Consider the following 17061-nt stretch of genomic DNA (forward strand, 5'->3'; position numbering starts at 1 on the left):
CAAAGTTTGCCACGTGTAACTTGCTAACTACAACTAATATAAGATCATAGAATTTTTAAAATTTAGTGGTCTAAAATTTGCTACGTGTAATTTTCGTTTTTATTAATTAAATTGAAAAAGATAAAAAAAACTACTAAATTAGGGTTTTGGATGAAAATGTCAATATAGTATTTTGAAATATCAACACAATGCTTTGAGAATGTCAACATATTGCTTTAAGAATGTCACTCTACATGTATTATACTGATATATTTTATATACTATCTTGATATTTGTTGTTGTACGAAAAAATTGAAATTTTTTGATTTGTTTTTTCAAATTTTGTCATCAGAACATATGCAAGTGAGATCTCGTGAGAATCCTTATGACATTATCTTTAATTTGATATATGTTGTGCGAAAAAATTATTTAAATCAAGAAAGTTATATGCGTTTTTAAAGTTATGAGATAATTTTTAAAGTTAGTTACAATATAAATAAACCTTGATACCCTTATTGACGTTTTTTTATCGTATTGACATTCCAGCGATGATCGAAGCCCTTGATTTGAATATCTAATGATTATTACTTAATTATATTTAGCAATTAAGTATTAAATTAGCAATATAACACTCCTCTATCCGCATATATGTCAATTTCAAATTACAATAAGGTGTGTACGAAAGACTACACATAGACAAATAAAAAATGTGACTATAAATTGTTATTTGTGTGAGTACAGAAAATAAATTGTTAATTGCTAATGGTTGATGTCTTAAACGAAAACAATTTGCCTTAACCAATAGTCGAGCACAAAGCATGATTAAGAAATGAAACCATGATCTAAAATTTGATATAAATAAAGATAAAAATGCATCCGTTGTTAAAGAATCAAATGAGCTGTACAGAATTTCACTTTCTCATAAAAATAGCTGGATAATATGTATGGTTTCCAATTAATTTTATGTTTAAATTAATATAAATTAATCAGAAAGGCCTATTAACTCAGTTGGTTAGAGCGTCGTGCTAATAACGCGAAGGTCGCAGGTTCGAAACCTGCATGGGCCAATTTTTTCTATTTTGCTTTTCAAAATTTCCATTTTGTCATTTTTATATTCTTTATTTATCTTTTTCACATTTTTTGGTTGTCTTTTCTGTTCAAGCAAAAATATTGAAATGTCATGTACAAGTTACTATTTTCAATTCCATATGAAATTGTACATATTAAGTACATAGATAATTAAATCAATTAAATTATATCTTTCCTTAATAATACGAAATAGACCCATATTGTTTTATTTGGTTAATACATGAATGTGAAAAAAAATACTAGTATCAATTTGCGTATCAGCGTAAACCAAGTAAAATTATGAGTATAGTTTTATTTTGATTTCACTGTCCAAATTTGATTATTTGGAACGTTCAAATTAGGTTTGAAAATTTTCCATGCATAAATTTTCCATGTACTATTATTTTCCATGTTTAAAAATTGATGTAGTGTCAAATCAATTTGTTTTGTGTTTTTATTGGAACAGTACGGTGCTAAGTGCTAACATGATAATTACGAATTATTAGAGTAATCCTTTCATAATTAATAGAGTATATAATTAATGTATTCCTTTTTGTTACGGTATTAACTTTATTAAGTTATGATTGTATTTTCATTTACTTACTTTTATATGTTGCATTCATTCATGGTCTTCACAACCATGGTTACCACTACATCGCCAGGTCATATATCTTTTGTAACACTCAGATCATTTCGTATAATGTGTTATTGAGTTTGTGTCTGCATCGTATATCTTATTGTGTTGTGTAATCAAAATTAGGATTGTGTCGCTAACAAATTTGTTTAATGTATTAGTCGTGTTCAAATTTGAATGTAGGGTCGATTTTTGTTCAGATTCAGATTTTCTTAGCATGCCGGGTTTAAGTTTGGCTTAGGTTGTTACCAAATTCAAAATTGAATTAATTAACTAGTAATTGTACTTAAAAATTACCAAGTTGGATTTACTTTGTATTGGGCCTCTTTCTCCTTAAGAAAAATAGCCCAAATGTTTATTAGTCCAAATGCTCCCATATTAGTATTTATTAGAGTTGTATCATGCCGTACTCATTTTCTTTAGCAAAACCCAATTATACTTAATTTCTCTTATATCCTCTTCTATATTATTCATTTTTATAATACTTATTTATTTTATCTATTTTATCATCTCTTCAATTTTATTATCATTCCCGTGAGTCATTAAACATTGAGTACTTCATTAGTCTACATGCCAAAAAAATACCTATGGGACAGTAGGCGTGTAATATTTCTTTGAATACGAATATTTCTAGAACATATCCTTCCTATTTTTCCTATTTTTATTTCCCAAGTTTTCCTTTATTCCTCGTTTTTTCTAAACCCCAAATATTTTCCATGTTCTTCCATTTCTTCCTATTTTCCATGTTCTTTCTGAGTTCGTTTTTTTCCTTTCCCCCTTATTTTCGGTGCTCTTATTTTTGCCAGTTTTTCCCTTTTTATTTCCCATTTTTTTCCTAATTACTCCCAATTTTAGTGATACGTCTTCAAAATTGTCGCCATCAACTTTTTCCCGAATTTTTTTTTCAACTTTTTTCCCCTAAATTTGAGCTACTTTGAACATGAGTGAGTCATTAACTTAAAGTTGTAGTACCCTAAACTTATCGTTATTGTAACTTTAAATTGGTCCCAAACATTTTTTTCCATTTGTATCCTTGTTTAACTGATGAAAATATAAGTACTATATTATAATTACAAGGGACAAAATAATATTGTAAATGTAACACCTAAAATTTACAAACTTAGAATTTTTTGAAGGACCATATTGGAAAAGCAAAATTAAGATCCAAAACTAACAATTTGTTACCTATATTGTATATTTTCAAAGTTGATATTCTAGAAACAGGATAACTACTTTGGGAGAAAGTTGAACACTGACCTTCATGAACCATCTCCATAAAAAAGATTCAACATTTCCCTGCGTAATAACAGTATGTATTACCTATCTCACTTTGTCAATACGAGTACAAATAATTAAATCATAGACGGTAAAGGAATAAATAGCTCCAAGTAACAATTTTGTCTCATAAACTCTTATAAAATGGAAAATGAGAAAGTTCATAGACTTTTAGACACATGTAGAATGATCTCATCTGATCACTCAAACGCCTTCATTAGAGGCTGTCGAACATGATGTTGTTTATTCTGTCGATGCCTATGTCCGATATAGGCTCAATTGAATGTTCATCGCCATCTGTTGAAGGGACTCCACTTAGCAATTCCCTGCTGAATTCATCTGCATAAAATTGGGCACAAGTGAAAAGCTTACGCGAAAAACACTTTTGTCAATGCTTATTGATTCAGGACCAGATATCATACAGTGTAAGCAAAAGCTTAGGAAGTCAATTTTACCAAACATTATGTCTAAGGAAGTAGGAGGAGGAGTTGCCACAAAATTTGCGGCGATATAAAATATGATTGCCAGTACAATTATCACCGTCACGTAAGTTGGCACAGCCAAAGCCCAATACCTGAAAAAGCATTCACTGTATCACTAAGCATAAAAGGCATAAAAGGCATAAACCGTGCTAATGTAACCATAATGTGTTATTCATGGTGATTCAGTTGCTTGTAGATTCTGTGAAGATATAAAACTCCTCGATCTGATACTGATAGACACTAAGTTTGTAGAAGACATTGCCGACACTTTTACATACTATCGCAACTCTCATTGTAAACCAACTTATATAAAATTTCACAAGATTGAAAATTCAGGTAAATTTGGCTTACAATAACCTGTTTGGGTAGTGATAGAATCCGATTGAATGCAAGCAGTGGTCGGGAACATATGCCCACACGATGAATATCACTATTGCAAGAGAAGAAAGAATGTGTTATATGCTATTCTAATTATCCAATCTTCATGATTCTCCAAGCTACTAGTGCTATTCTAACACCCTCATCTTCAAGATGCTTCAAGCTACAACTAGATCCTATGATTGAAGCAATATAAGGCTACAAACACAACAAAATAGACGTATCATATCATCTTTGAATCTTCAATTACATCATCCACATACATGTACAATCAATCAAGAAAATGCATAACCAATCGAATCTTTTATCATTAACATGCCTCAATATGTCCAGCAGATTAAAATTCTAAAGAAAAGAACAGCACGATTTACAATTCCAAAGGTATTTCATAAGCCCTAAAATCAATCATTCATAATAGTGGTATCCATGAATTTCCACCAGAGCAAAGCAACAATTCCCACCATTTACAGACAAATTAGGAAGGATAATCACAAATGGAGAAGGAGAATGGAAGTATCGATAGTAGTGACAGCAATAGAGTGAAGGAGGACCTGTAAAAACAATGGTGGTGATGGATCCGACGAAGCCATAAACCTCAGAGAGTTTGGGGCCGCCTAAGGATGCATCGGAGAAGGAGGCCTTGGCCGCCCGGGTCATGGAGAGAAGCTCAGATTCCGTCGTGGGCTATTGACAAAAAAACGCTCTTCCACCGTAATTCTAGAATTCAGGTGGAACCCAATTTCGTCTTTTTCGTTGAGACATTACGTCGAACAGCTACAGTCTATAATATTAAATGTAGAAATTGATTGGTGTCAAAGAAAAACGTGGCATCGTTGACGAATCCATCCCATCTTCAGAATCACGCAAAGTAAAAATTTCATTACGCTCATACAATCAGGAAAAGAAACTTGCAAAAACGATAAAACGCAACAATAAAGTATTATTATTAAATTTAATTAAGCTTCAAAAAGGTTTCTGTTGTTTCTCTGTTACTCTATTTATAATATACAAACGCTCTTCAAATCCGACGCGCTTCTAGATCTCCACTAATTTCCCTCTCTTTTCCATTTCCACACATCAATTTGGTGAGTATCAGATCTTCTTTTCTGCCCACGAACTGCGTTAATTTTATGATATTGCTGCTTTGATTCGAGTACGTAGAGATTTGAATTAGTTCCTCTTGATTCAAATTTTTTGCTTGACATTCCTGTTGCTTAATTTTGAGCTATTTCGCTCATTTTTTCTTCGGTTTGGCGAACAATTGAAGCAATGGCTGATTTGATCTCACGATCTATGATACGATTGGTGAAATTCCAGATCACGGCAAAATTGATAGTCCGCATTGCATGTCTTTTGTCAGTTGCTTGACCGGTTTTGGTGAATTTAAAGTTGATTGAAAGATTGGATCTTTTGTTCTTCTTCTCTGTTAAATGTATTGGTGGAACGATTTTCTGTTCGGTAATTTAGTTTCTGGAGATTATGTGCTACGAGATCTTTTGATCTGTTTTCATAATTTTATGAGCTAATCATAAAACTTTGGTCTTTTTCTATGTGGATCTGACTTCTACAGAATGTACTTTGACATTACTGTTTTGAGTTTCCAAATTCTATGCATTCAAGTTCATTCTTTTGCTTTCTGTCTTTTTTCTTTTCTATAGATCTATGCTGCTGTTTTGATCTCATTCATATCTTTAAGATCTTCATATGTGGGATACATGCTGATATGTTTTCTGAACTGCCTACATATACTATTGAGTTTTGTGATGTCTAATGCTAAGTTGTGACTGGGAATAAATTTGCTTGATCTCCATTCTGTGTAAAGTTTTTTGTTTGCCATGCTTACACTTAATTTTATGGAGAGATTTCAACAAAAAGTAGAAAATTTTATGCAAGAAAGGGTGTTGCTTTTATGTGAGCTTTATATTATTAATCTAACCACTTTCTATTTTTTGGCAATCTAATATTCTCTCTCTCTCTCTTGGGTTCTGCCATGCAATCCAATAAGAGCATGCATCTAACTACCATTGGCATATTTGCTTCTCTTTCAGATAATTTGCCAGAATTTCTGCGGCTGCTATGGGGACTGTTGTGGATGCTGTAAACAAGGTACTATATATTTTTTTCAATCGGATTGATTGCTATTGTTGATATTTTTTTTTTCAAATTTAGATAAGCAAATAAATGTAGCTAATGACATCACTCTGAAGATGCTTATTTCATACTTAATGGAAGAATATAAAATGGGTTTCCAAAAACATGTTAAATCTCCTTAGACTTTCGAGTCACAAGTACTTTTTAAGAGGGGCAGTTATGATAGACATTTGGATCTCTTATCTTGCCAGAAACTAACACTATTTGTTCAGGGAGCAAATGGAAGTGCACCAATCAACAAGAAGGTCACCGTTGTGTTTGTTCTGGGTGAGTACTTTTCTTTCCAAATATTATGTTCGCTTGTTGGTCGTAGAAGTTGCCTTTTCCTATTCAAGCTCGTCAAAAGATCATTAAAAAAATGCATTATTTATTATTCTCTCACTTGAAGTTTAAATGGCTTAAAATCTGTTTTTTCAGCAGAGTCCTCTATTGATGATATTCTGATACATACATGCTTTTGCTCTTTAAACTTGAGCAGGTGGCCCAGGTAGCGGTAAGGGCACACAGTGTGCAAACATCGTCGAACATTTTGGTTATACTCACTTGAGTGCAGGTGATCTTCTCCGAGCGGAGATAAAATCTGGTTCTGAGAATGGGTAAAACACTTTTCTAACTCAAAATCTATTTATTTTGTGGATTGTCTTTTATATAAAGAAGAGTTGCTTCAACTTTCATTATTGCTCTTTTAATCATTGAATGTAGTCAGTCCTATTTGCATGTTTCTTGTACCGTTTAATCATGAACCTTGGTCTAAATTCTGAGTGGCTTATAAGCACTTCAATGAGCTAAATAATGTACAATCATAGTCACTTTCTCCAAATAATGCATTGCCTTGGTTTCTTACAACTAACTGGCTCAGTGTCCACTGTCCAGGATTGGTTTAAAGGCGCAAGTTACGTACTTTGTTTTCATCTTGTTACAATTTTTCTGATTACCTGTAGGACTATGATACAAAACATGATCAAGGAGGGAAAAATTGTACCTTCAGAGGTCACAATCAAGCTTCTTAAACGAGCAATTGAGGAAAATGAAAACGACAAGTTTCTTATTGACGGTTTCCCGCGTAATGAGGAAAATCGTGCGGCATTTGAGTCTGTAGTAAGTTTATGTTTACCATATATATTCATATTGAGGTTTTATATATGCTTGTTTTCCTGGAATTAGGATTTGGCATATGCTAACATGAGATGGTTTATGATATTCCAAAAGCATGCAATACATCTTATGATCTCTCATTGACTGTTGAATCCATGTTTAAAATTTGCATTTATTTCCGCAGACTGGTATTCAGCCAGAGTTTGTACTTTTCTTCGACTGTTCAGAGGAGGAAATGCAGAAGCGCTTGTTGGGTAGAAACCAGGTTACTTATTTGATCAGATACCTACTCAACATTCTTCTTCTAGTGGTGTCCATATTCATCTTCACTCTTTCTTTTCTTCCTGCATAGGGTAGGGAAGATGATAATATTGAGACAATAAGGAAGAGATTTAATGTCTACATGGAATCTAGTCTCCCAGTTATTGAATATTACAGTGCAAAAGGCAAGGTTAAGAAGGTAATTTAATCACCATTTCATTCGTACCTTATTTGTGTATTCAGAAGAAATCAAATACTCATAATACTTGATGTTTCCTTGGATTTAGATTGATGCTGCAAGACCTATTGGAGAAGTTTTTGAGGCGGTCAAAGCTATTTTCACCCCACCTAAGGTAAAGCAATATTATTCTTCTTTCAGGAATTGATGCATAAAAGTGCTTCTGGATGAGGATTGAGGCCATATAGTGTAGTGTAAAGTAAAATGCTTGATAACAGTGCTCTTATGAATTTGGTTTTATTTTACAAAAAACTTCTAATATACCCTGCCACTTACAGTCATGACCACAAACTGACTACATTGGTATAACATATATGCATTGCAAATCTTAATTGTTAATAGGTTCGTAAAAATTGCGACTGTGAGATAATTTAGTTGTGGTGTGCACAGAATTCAAATTCCAGTAAATGATTGGCAGGGTAATTTAGTAATATGATGCACATCCTTGCAGCCATATGGAGTAATAGTTTCTCTTTCGCTTGACATAGGTTGCTGCTTAAATTTGCTACTTCACTCATCATTTTGCTCCAGATATCAGTATAGGTAATGATCTCTACTAACTGCTTGATGTACTGCATTTTGTGATTATTAAGTGATATAAATTGAACAGTCAGCAGACACTGCTCTGATAGTTTGATTGTAATATTCTCGAGTTGGCAGCTCGTGTTGTATTCCTCTTGTTATATTGCTCATATATTATTGCAACTATTAATCGCCCTTGCTCAAAAGTTTTATTGGTTTTTCTTGTTCAGGCAGTTCTGAAATATATGGCTTGAGGAGGTTTGTGTGTTATCAGTGGATTTCTTCCCCCTGAGTTGGAGGGGTTATTACATTTATACTTTTATAGATTGTAATGTTATGAAGTTTCTTGTCTCTATATTGTCTTACCCTAGTATCTCAACGAGGTTATTGCCTCTATAATATCTAGTATACGACAACTGAATTCTTCTATGTTTGCATATTTCTTAGTACTAATAAGATTACTGCATGTTCATTTATCCTTTATTTTTGCTTCGGAATTGGAAATGCCTGCTACATTCCTCTCTCTGATTCATTTAGCAGAGCAATGGGGAAAAATATGTTCGAATACGCAACCAAATAAAGTTTTTAAGAAGAGAAAAGTTAATAAAACATTTTACAAATGCACAACTGGAAACTCTTCTCCATACTACATTGATCCTAATACACTCCAAAGCAACACCAACCATCAACATTGTGTCATCTGCTAAACATCCCTATGCTGAATATCTCATGAGTAATGGGCCTTTGATGCTTCAAGATTTTGACATTTGGTGAGAACCGAGGACCGAGAAACCTATTCCTTCTACTCTTGTTTCCTCAGAATGCTTGCAGCCATCAGACACCAAAGAGCAGTAGAAGCCAAGGCATGTTGAAGTCCTAGTCAACGAATATGATACCATTCGCTTGTATTGTGTCAAGAATAAGGGCAAGTCTGCCCTCAATTCGTTCGTTTTTCTTTGGCTCAAACGCAACTGCATATACATCAGCTTCCTTGGATCTCTCGGCAATCAGATTTCCTATAACTCTGCATGCATTGTTGTCGGTGAGGGATGGCAGCGTGTTCCTCAGATCCTTGGAGTTTGTAGTGGCAACAGACACTACTTTACTGGTTCCTCGATGCATCACTTTTGCGTGGATAAATCGCTTTGAAAAGAACACATTCAGCAGAAATGGTCTCAAATACATATCTGTCCTCTGTTTCCATGACTTCCTGTTAGGCCTCTTAGCAGCTTCACTACGAGATCTCCGCGTCCAAGCAGCTTGAACAACGAAACCCTTCAAAGATTCACAAAAGATCAGACTACAAGCCATAGAAAGAATGCAGCAAGAAGATGGACTAACAAAGGCAACGAACAATGCAGTATGCTGTTCAGTCGTTCTCATGCGTTTCGTATGGATCAAATTCGCCTATGTAAGATGTAATTATGATTTTATGCACCCCTAGCCCTTGCAGTCTGTAGATCTTAGCATGGAATAAAACCATTTCCTATCAAAGAATGACAAAATTTATGTGAATGCCCCAACAGAAAATTTTAGTCTGTTTAATCAATCTTCTAATGGAAACCTCTACATTGTTATAGTGTGAATACTAAATACCCCAACCCTAATTTACTGAACTAGGATTCTTTCAGCTGCAAGAAATAATCTTTTCCTCAGAAAACTGCAATTGCACTTCCAATTAATAAAATTCCATGTTTTACCTAATATCTTTTCGAATCCAAAAAACATGACACTGATCTAACATCAATAATATTCCTACTGATAATGGATAATTCAGAGCTACAACGCAGTTCTACTAAAAGACTATTCAAAATTAATGATTCTGAAAAAATAAAAAGTGGATAATGGAGTAAATTGTAAAGGCAATTGAGTGGGAAATGAGAGAAAAAACCTGTCTCGGAGTGCGAGATGAAGAGGAGAGAATTGAGGTAGGTGTGGCAAGCTTGATGTTAGGGAAAGAAGATGACCATGAGAGAGAGGCGCGGCCATCTCTTTTGGAGAAGGGGAGAGAAAGAGATAAAGGCGGAATTGGTGATATGCAGGAAGCCATTTCTTCTTCTTTTCAATTTTAGAATTATGAGTGCCTGCAATTTCTAGATATTTGATTTTCAGATTTAATTAGAGAATGGGCCTGCAATCACGCTTGTACCATGGCCCATTTTTATTTTTATTTCTATTCTAATGATTGATCATATACTAACAATTATTTTATAAAGTGATGATTGATTGATTGTCATATTTAATAAAGACTATATATAATCTTATTTTCTATTTGGTCACTTTTTTCTATTTGGCTAACCGATGACCAAACCGAATATGTTGAATCTCGTTTATCGATAACTAAAATTTTTCAATTATCGGTTCGGTTCGGTTCGGTTCCGGTAGCAAGACATCAATCGGTTATCGGTTCCGATCAGTTAGAACCGAGAGAACCGATTAATTTCATGTATATATAATTATTTTTATTAAAAATCGAGAGAACCGATCATGTTTATGAACTGCAAATTTTTTTTTTCCGGTTCCGGTTCGGTTAACCGGGACCGAACCAACCTTGTTCGGTTAGGAACCAAACCGAATCAAGGCCAATTCGGTTTCGGTTCGGTGCTTCAATTTCGGTTAACCGGGTATTCGGTTCGGGTAGAATCGAACCGACCGAATACCCTGCGCTAAACATATGAATTAACTCTGCTTCTATAAATAAAAATTTTTAATCCCTTAAATAGTTTTGATTTTTTAAAAATTTTTCTAGTTAATATAATAAGTTAAATTAATATTATGACACTTTCTTCTAGTTGTATCAAGACTCTAATCTTTTAATTTACAATAAATCACCGATGAATTAGTCGTATCAAGAAAAACATGCAAACTAATTAGACTTCAATCAAAACATCCTAAGAAGTTGCTAATAATATCATAGCGAATTAGAAAAGAAGAGTAAAATATAAGGAAAAGGTCAATTAAATAAAAACAGTTAGTGACTCAGTGCCCACGACGGCGCTCTGTTTCTCTCAAATCCCAAAGAAAAATCAGTCCTATTTGAATTTGACTGAACACATGACTTCTATTTGGTCATCTCCCATGCACAAAATCACCATTGTATTTTTTTCTAAATAATTTACTACCACTTATCTATGACTAGTTTTACCTTTGAATTAATTCTTGTCCGTCACAATCTTAATCCAATTCCCTCACCATAACTATATAAAGCAATCACAATTAAGTTCCATTTCAACACCAAAAAATAAAAAAACAGAGCTTTTACTATCAAACATGGAATCATTCCTCAAGAAATTTTCCGGCAAAGAAGAGCGGATGCCAGCGGCTTCCATATACGACGAGAGCTCGGAGACTGAGAACTACTGTTCCATATGTCTCAACGACATACGCGGCGGAGACTGCTACCGGAAGCTGCGGGAGTGCGGCCACAGCTTCCACTCGAGGTGCATTGATGTATGGCTCCGTTCGCACTTGACCTGCCCTCTTTGCAGAGCTCAGCTTCCTCAGATTATTTCACTCAATCGAAACCAATACGATTGGAATGACTTCATCTCTGCATTTTTGTTGCTGTTTAATGATTTTCTGCACAAAATGTGCAATCCTCTCAACGAGGAGCTCTCAACCATGCTTTGCACTAATGTTTCTTAGATGAATTTTTGTATCTTATTGGAAACAAGAAATGTATGGATATATTACATATCAATGCCATCTTGTGCACACATTGTTGATGAGACTAACACAAATCCAAACTGATGGACTTATTGATGAACTTAAATTGCATAGGAAAGTAACTTTTAAGATAGAGATATTAGTGTATTATTTGGAAATGGTTGTGGAGCGGAATCCATGCTTGATAGCAGCCTCCCAAATTTTTCCCACGTCGAAAATGGAGTCACCGCACTCGTGCACGCCCCACCCTTCAACTGCGTGCAGTATTCCAGCGACGCGGGCAGCACTCATGACTCTCCTCGGCAGCCAATTCTGCCAAATTTCAAAAACAATAATTACAAAATGTGGGAAACAGAGGAACTGAAAGATGATTGAGACTTATGCATAGTGGTTTCAGTTCTCTCTTTATACTGACGTGATATATTTGTTTGTTTATTCGGACAACGTACTAACCTCACAGGAATGCAGGTTATGGAGGGAAGGAGGGGCGATCATGGAAGGCGTGTGGCAGTAGAAGGCGTCTCCACGCGCCTTCTTGGGAGGGAAGTGGGAGAAAGGAATGAAGAGAGTGCCCTTTGGTGCCTTGAGTTGTTCATCTTTGGATAATCCATCTCCAACTATCCATACCTATAACCATTCTTTGTTTAATACTCTCAATTTCTCTTCTTTCTTCACAAAAAAACATTATGAAATACTACTCACCTTCTGAGTGTAACTTTTGGAGATTACAACTTTAGCCTCAGTTGTTGAAGATAGCTTAAGCTTCTCAGTTTCATACAATGTTGCAACCTGAAACAAAATCAAATTAAATTAAATTTGTTCTAATGGTTGATTTCAAGAGAGAAAAGGAGAGAGATACCAGAATGCCGCGGTGGGACAAAGCGGATACGATAGCATAAGCAAGTTTGGAGAGAGCTCCTCTGAATAGGACTTGAGTTGTTCCTTTAGGAATGTTGTTTAGGACAATGGCTACTGCTAGACTGCTTCCATCAACAACTTTAGTCTTCAGTTTAGGGTGTCTTTCAATAAAAAGTTGTCCACTTTTGTTCAGTTCCTCACTCTGATAATTCATCAAATCAATTAATATAAAAGAGTGAGTAAAGACAAATTAATTAGTGAAGATTGGTTGTTAAGAGGAGTTGCCTGATTGAGCAATCCTAAGGTTACAACTTTGCAACCTCGTACATCAGCTTCGAGTATTGCTTCTTCGATCAAGCTATTGATAGCTTGTGTTTGCCATTTTAGGCCATACTAGATTTAAAGAGCAAACAGTGAATGAGGTGATGATCCATTTCAAATGGAGACATAGAAACGTGTGGGAAATGGTGTTTGTTACTACCTGCACACTGTATCGTGGCACGGTCCACGTCTGCAGCTTTCGTTTCACTAACAGATTTGTCTCCGCAAGAAACGTGCTGCTGCCATAGATGAAGAAGCCGAGCGACGACACCGGCCACATCAGCCACGTGCTCCATCTCGAGTCATGAGGCCTCGAAGCAAACGACGCGAATCCCACCCGGAGATGGAAGATGGACTCGGGCGTGGTGAGGTGCGTCAGGTGGACCACGTCCGGAGACTCTGGCCGCCTCCTCTCGAGGGTGCTCGCGTGCAGGCCATCGGACGACCTGTCGGTAGTCCCGTGGATGCAGTCATACAGCGGCATGAATAGCGAGTAGTTGGTTCGGAACTGAGTGTGGTGGAGCGAGTGGTACCTAACAGGAATTCTGGAGCGAGTGGTACCTAACAGGAATTCTCATCATCATCTAATGATACATAACAAAAATCACATAGTAGACACGATTATCAAATTCACTCACAATTAAGGAATTCATGTCGTAATCTAATGATACATTAACAAAAATAACATAATAACACGAAGAATATGATCTAGATTCGTAACGGATATCGAATTTACTTACGAGGGGGTATACATGAAGTATTTAAGAGGAGGGAATATAGAAAAGAGCCATTTAGGGATGAATTCAAAGTTGCAATGCCCCATATTGTTCATGAAATCAATGTAGGTTATGTATCCGAACTGCGACGACAGCGAGGCCGTTCCTGTGATCACCGTTCCGAGCAGCGGAATCGCAAAGAGCAGAAAATAAGCTATGTGCTCTGCAAATGGATGTATCACAGCTGCATCACAAACTCCATTAGTCAATTTCAATTTCTTCCCAAAACAAACACATTAGTATTTAGTACTAATTAAATTAACCAATTTGTATGCTTACATGTGATTGGCTCAGTAACCATGGAGGAATGGTGGTGAGAATGATATCTCGAGTAGAGATAATGATGGTGGAGAGCTCTGTGGAGCCAGTAGTAGAGGTACTCGACCGGGCCGGCATGGAGAAGCGCCGTTATAACGACGCCGTCAGTCCTCCACGCTGGCAAGGAAGAGGCTATTGGGAGAAAGGAGCTGAAAATGTAGAAGATGAGTCCATTTAGCAGAATCTGATCATCCCTGTAACAAACACATCAATTTTCAAAATTAAATGTTCCAATATTTGTTGAGGCTAATGAAGGATAAAAAAGGTGTAGAATTAGAATTAAAACAAAACCAGTTGCTTTCTCTGTCAACTTGTTCGAATTCAATTGCTCTGTCCACGATTTTGTTGCTTCCTTTAGCATTTCTGTGACGAGAGATGGAAATCCATATCTGGTTGTGGAGAGCTCTTGAGAGGAGGAATGGCAGAATGAGGAGATAAGTGTAGTCCAGCTCATTTTTTCCTTTTGTGGCAACATAGTAGAGGCTGTGCATCACCCATGGAGCTAACACTATATACTACAATAGGGAAGTTTCATTAAATATCATGAGACTGGAAAAAAAAATGGTGTTCATTGCAAGATTTAAAACTAAAATGAAACATGTATAGAAAGAAGAATGTGTGGTGAGGAAGAGAATAGAATACCTTAAAGCTTCCAAGAGGCTTCCATGGCCAGTCAGTAAGGAGCCCTGGTTTTGTAGCCATTTTCTCTATGTTTTTTTTTCTATCACCATTCACCAGCAGCACCTTATATAGGGAAAATTGCAACGCTGATATTAAATGCATAATAGTAGTATTAAAAAATAGGAGGGGAAATTACCAATAAACCACCAATAATGGCTAAATTTTGGTCAGTTGTACACTTTTTAAAACAGAGTTACATAAATCAACAAAGTTTTGTAGTTACGGTGGAATAATGTTTATGATATGGTAATTGCAAGATTTGTAAACTTGATGATTTATAATTTCATTTTTTCTAGAATCAGTTATAATTTTACTAGTTTATTCATTATCTATTTGTTAAATTGTCCGTAGTGTTGAATTGATAGTGAAGAATGAAGTATATGCATTTATTCAAAATATAATTGTACATTGTGATAATTAAATATAGGAGTACATAGTACTTATTATTAGAGTGTATTCCCGTGCAAGTGATTCACATGTCAAATGCAAATATTATAGTAATGCCAAAATACCTAGTGCATAGTAACCAACATAGCTTAGAGGATTAATTTAGTTTCACAAATATGAATATATTGTACTATGTGTATATCGTTTATCTATTTCAACTTATTGATGGATACATATGCGTCTATTAATATTTAGTCAAATTAAGTTCAATAATTCATTAATTTACAAGGTATTATTCTTTTATTTTAGTGCATGTAGAATCGAATTTGAAGGAAATTTATCAAAATATTAATCAGATATCATCATACATGTTTATTGTATGTATTGGTTTTACTTTTTTTTAGTACGCCTGATTTAATTTAACGAGAAATGATATGTTATATACCTTATGTGAGCACCACTTTTCGTTTAACGCACATTTAACTTTGTTTGTTTTGATTTATATACTCAGTTTGATTCTAATATATTAAAATATGTTATTAAAACTTTTAATAGCACAAAATTCATAAAAATCAAAACTTAATTTGTTATTTTATTAATTTATTAGATATTATTTTTATGAATTTTGTGATATTAAAAGTTTCAATAACATAATTTAATGTATTAGAATCAAACTAAATATATAAATTGAAATGAACATTAGTAAACATACATCAAATAAGAGTGGTGCTCACATAAAAAGCTCACATAAGGCATGCAACATTTCATTTTCTCTTAATTTACCAAAATATGCACCGATAATTTTATATTCTGAATCTCGTACCTTTATTTACTTTATGAAAGTATCTATCGACAAAACATATTTGTGAAGATTTATATCATTTTTATTCACGCGTTATTATCATTAGTGTTAAAATAACATTTTAAAAGTGAAAAAGAAAAGTTAAAAGCCATTTAAAATTGGAAATTAGGATTAAGTGCACGAGCAATTATGACAAGTTTCTTTTCTTGCTTTTCTTGCTTGTCAGAGCCTTGGCCGCTAGGAGCTTAGATATCAATGTATGAGGTGCCGAGTTTGAGCCCTCTTAACGTCAGTTGTAATTTCCTCCTTCATATAGGAGTTAATTTTTTTTTTTTTTAAAGCTTCTTTTCTTGCTTGCCGAATCGGAGTGACAATTATAGTAATTTCCTCATTTTTTAGGAGTTTATTTGTAATTTCCTCCATATAGGAGTTAATTTTTTTTTTTAAAGCTTCTTTTCTTGCTTGCCGAATCGGAGCGACAATTATAGCAATAAAATAAAGACAGATTAGAAAATAAATCACGAATTCGGCATATTTTTTAAAACAAAAATATAAATCATTAAGTTTACAAATTTCACCAATTTTTCCATCTATAGACCGCAGTCTTCCAGCGGTATACGTGAACAGTGCGGATCTAATATAAAAATTAGAGGAGGCGGAATATATTACTAGTTTGGTTTAAAACGGATATGACTATTTTTTTTAATCTTCGGACGTAGAGAAGGCAAAAAGAGGGATGGACATAACAATTTTACATTCGGATAAAGGGAAAATAGTTGCACGGGTCGCCCCCTAGATCATCCACTTACGTGAATTAATGTTTATGTACATATAAGTGTGTACATATGACATCCCGATAAAGATGTCGTTTTGTCCACAATATAAGTCGATTGCCACATTTCTGTGTATTTCATTGGAGAGGTAACATATAAAAATTGCAAAATTTGTAAAAATTGATAATTTATACTACCTCCGTCCCCCAAAATTTGCTACATTTTGACCCGACACGGATTTTAAGAAATGTAATGGAAAGTGAGTTGAAAAAGTTGGTGGGATGTGGGTCCTACTTTTAAAGTATTAGTTTTATAATAAAATGTGAGTAGGAATGAGTTAGTGGAATATGAGGGTCCACTACCAAAAATGGTAAAAGTGAAGTGTATCAAATTTTC

General features: G+C 34.6%; 4 protein-coding genes and 1 non-coding gene across 12 annotated transcripts; 2 read left to right on the top strand and 3 right to left on the bottom strand.

Annotated features, from left to right (window-relative positions):
* The first annotated feature begins 972 nt into the window (after window positions 1-972).
* On the top strand, window positions 973-1046 carry TRNAI-AAU. The gene has a single exon. It is a non-coding gene; the product is annotated as a tRNA-Ile (tRNA).
* Window positions 1047-3049: 2003 nt separating this feature from the next.
* LOC125210402 (phosphatidylinositol N-acetylglucosaminyltransferase subunit P-like) lies at window positions 3050-4670 on the bottom strand. Of its 4 annotated transcripts, none has more exons than XM_048109982.1 (4): window positions 4368-4670; window positions 3796-3868; window positions 3412-3530; window positions 3050-3295 (listed from the first exon to the last, which is right to left on the bottom strand). In XM_048109982.1, exons 1-4 carry the CDS (start codon window positions 4471-4473, stop codon window positions 3174-3176), a joined length of 420 nt encoding a protein of 139 aa, XP_047965939.1. In that variant the 5' UTR covers window positions 4474-4670; the 3' UTR covers window positions 3050-3173. The 4 variants fall into 4 exon arrangements, with proteins under 4 accessions (XP_047965939.1, XP_047965928.1, XP_047965934.1 ...); XM_048109971.1 differs by having other exon boundaries at window positions 3379-3530; XM_048109977.1 differs by having other exon boundaries at window positions 3790-3868.
* Window positions 4671-4766: 96 nt separating this feature from the next.
* LOC125210368 (UMP-CMP kinase 3-like) lies at window positions 4767-8559 on the top strand. Of its 4 annotated transcripts, none has more exons than XM_048109945.1 (10): window positions 4767-4901; window positions 5865-5922; window positions 6180-6234; window positions 6446-6563; window positions 6909-7065; window positions 7247-7327; window positions 7415-7522; window positions 7611-7676; window positions 8050-8104; window positions 8314-8559. In XM_048109945.1, the coding sequence occupies exons 2-9, from the start codon at window positions 5893-5895 to the stop codon at window positions 8059-8061; spliced, it is 627 nt and encodes a 208-aa protein (XP_047965902.1). In that variant the 5' UTR covers window positions 4767-4901; window positions 5865-5892; the 3' UTR covers window positions 8062-8104; window positions 8314-8559. The 4 variants fall into 4 exon arrangements, with proteins under 4 accessions (XP_047965902.1, XP_047965885.1, XP_047965896.1 ...); XM_048109928.1 differs by having other exon boundaries at window positions 4770-4901; window positions 8013-8104; XM_048109935.1 differs by lacking the exon at window positions 4767-4901 and adding an exon at window positions 4946-4969 and having other exon boundaries at window positions 8013-8104.
* Window positions 8560-8648: 89 nt separating this feature from the next.
* On the bottom strand, window positions 8649-10173 carry LOC125210393 (50S ribosomal protein L18). The gene is made up of 2 exons (XM_048109954.1): window positions 9975-10173; window positions 8649-9358 (listed from the first exon to the last, which is right to left on the bottom strand). Exons 1-2 carry the CDS (start codon window positions 10131-10133, stop codon window positions 8960-8962), a joined length of 558 nt encoding a protein of 185 aa, XP_047965911.1. The 5' UTR covers window positions 10134-10173; the 3' UTR covers window positions 8649-8959.
* A 1118-nt stretch (window positions 10174-11291) lies between these two features.
* On the bottom strand, window positions 11292-14734 carry LOC125210349 (very-long-chain aldehyde decarbonylase CER1-like). Of its 2 annotated transcripts, none has more exons than XM_048109913.1 (10): window positions 14665-14734; window positions 14314-14537; window positions 13984-14216; window positions 13669-13888; window positions 13089-13473; window positions 12893-13000; window positions 12609-12809; window positions 12452-12538; window positions 12203-12376; window positions 11292-12061 (listed from the first exon to the last, which is right to left on the bottom strand). In XM_048109913.1, exons 1-10 carry the CDS (start codon window positions 14722-14724, stop codon window positions 11897-11899), a joined length of 1857 nt encoding a protein of 618 aa, XP_047965870.1. In that variant the 5' UTR covers window positions 14725-14734; the 3' UTR covers window positions 11292-11896. The 2 variants fall into 2 exon arrangements, with proteins under 2 accessions (XP_047965870.1, XP_047965877.1); XM_048109920.1 differs by having other exon boundaries at window positions 14314-14530; window positions 14665-14688.
* Window positions 14735-17061: the final 2327 nt, after the last annotated feature.

This window comes from Salvia hispanica, chromosome 1 (assembly GCF_023119035.1).
Source record: "Salvia hispanica cultivar TCC Black 2014 chromosome 1, UniMelb_Shisp_WGS_1.0, whole genome shotgun sequence".
Lineage (NCBI taxonomy): Eukaryota > Viridiplantae > Streptophyta > Magnoliopsida > Lamiales > Lamiaceae > Salvia > Salvia hispanica.

Excerpts from the sequence above, each read along its gene's own strand:
- LOC125210368 (XM_048109928.1), top strand. The coding sequence starts at position 5,893 with ATGGGGACTGTTGTGGATGCTGTAAACAAG. Across the intron at positions 5,923-6,179 it reads TTGTGGATGCTGTAAACAAG|GGAGCAAATGGAAGTGCACC; the intron begins GTACTATATATT and ends CTATTTGTTCAG. Across the intron at positions 7,328-7,414 it reads GCTTGTTGGGTAGAAACCAG|GGTAGGGAAGATGATAATAT; the intron begins GTTACTTATTTG and ends CTTCCTGCATAG.
- LOC125210393 (XM_048109954.1), bottom strand. The coding sequence starts at position 10,133 with ATGGCTTCCTGCATATCACCAATTCCGCCTTTATCTCTTTCTCTCCCC. Across the intron at positions 9,359-9,974 it reads CATCTCGCACTCCGAGACAG|GGTTTCGTTGTTCAAGCTGC; the intron begins GTTTTTTCTCTC and ends GAATCTTTGAAG.
- LOC125210349 (XM_048109913.1), bottom strand. The coding sequence starts at position 14,724 with ATGGCTACAAAACCAGGGCTCCTTACTGACTGGCCATGGAAGCCTCTT. Across the intron at positions 14,217-14,313 it reads GTTGACAGAGAAAGCAACTG|GGATGATCAGATTCTGCTAA; the intron begins GTTTTGTTTTAA and ends TGTTTGTTACAG. Across the intron at positions 12,062-12,202 it reads ATAACCTGCATTCCTGTGAG|AATTGGCTGCCGAGGAGAGT; the intron begins GTTAGTACGTTG and ends GAAATTTGGCAG.
- LOC125210402 (XM_048109964.1), bottom strand. The coding sequence starts at position 4,473 with ATGACCCGGGCGGCCAAGGCCTCCTTCTCCGATGCATCCTTAGGCGGC. Across the intron at positions 3,869-4,367 it reads CACCACCATTGTTTTTACAG|TGATATTCATCGTGTGGGCA; the intron begins GTCCTCCTTCAC and ends CTCTTGCAATAG. Across the intron at positions 3,296-3,378 it reads CCTAAGCTTTTGCTTACACT|ATGAATTCAGCAGGGAATTG; the intron begins GTATGATATCTG and ends AATTTTATGCAG.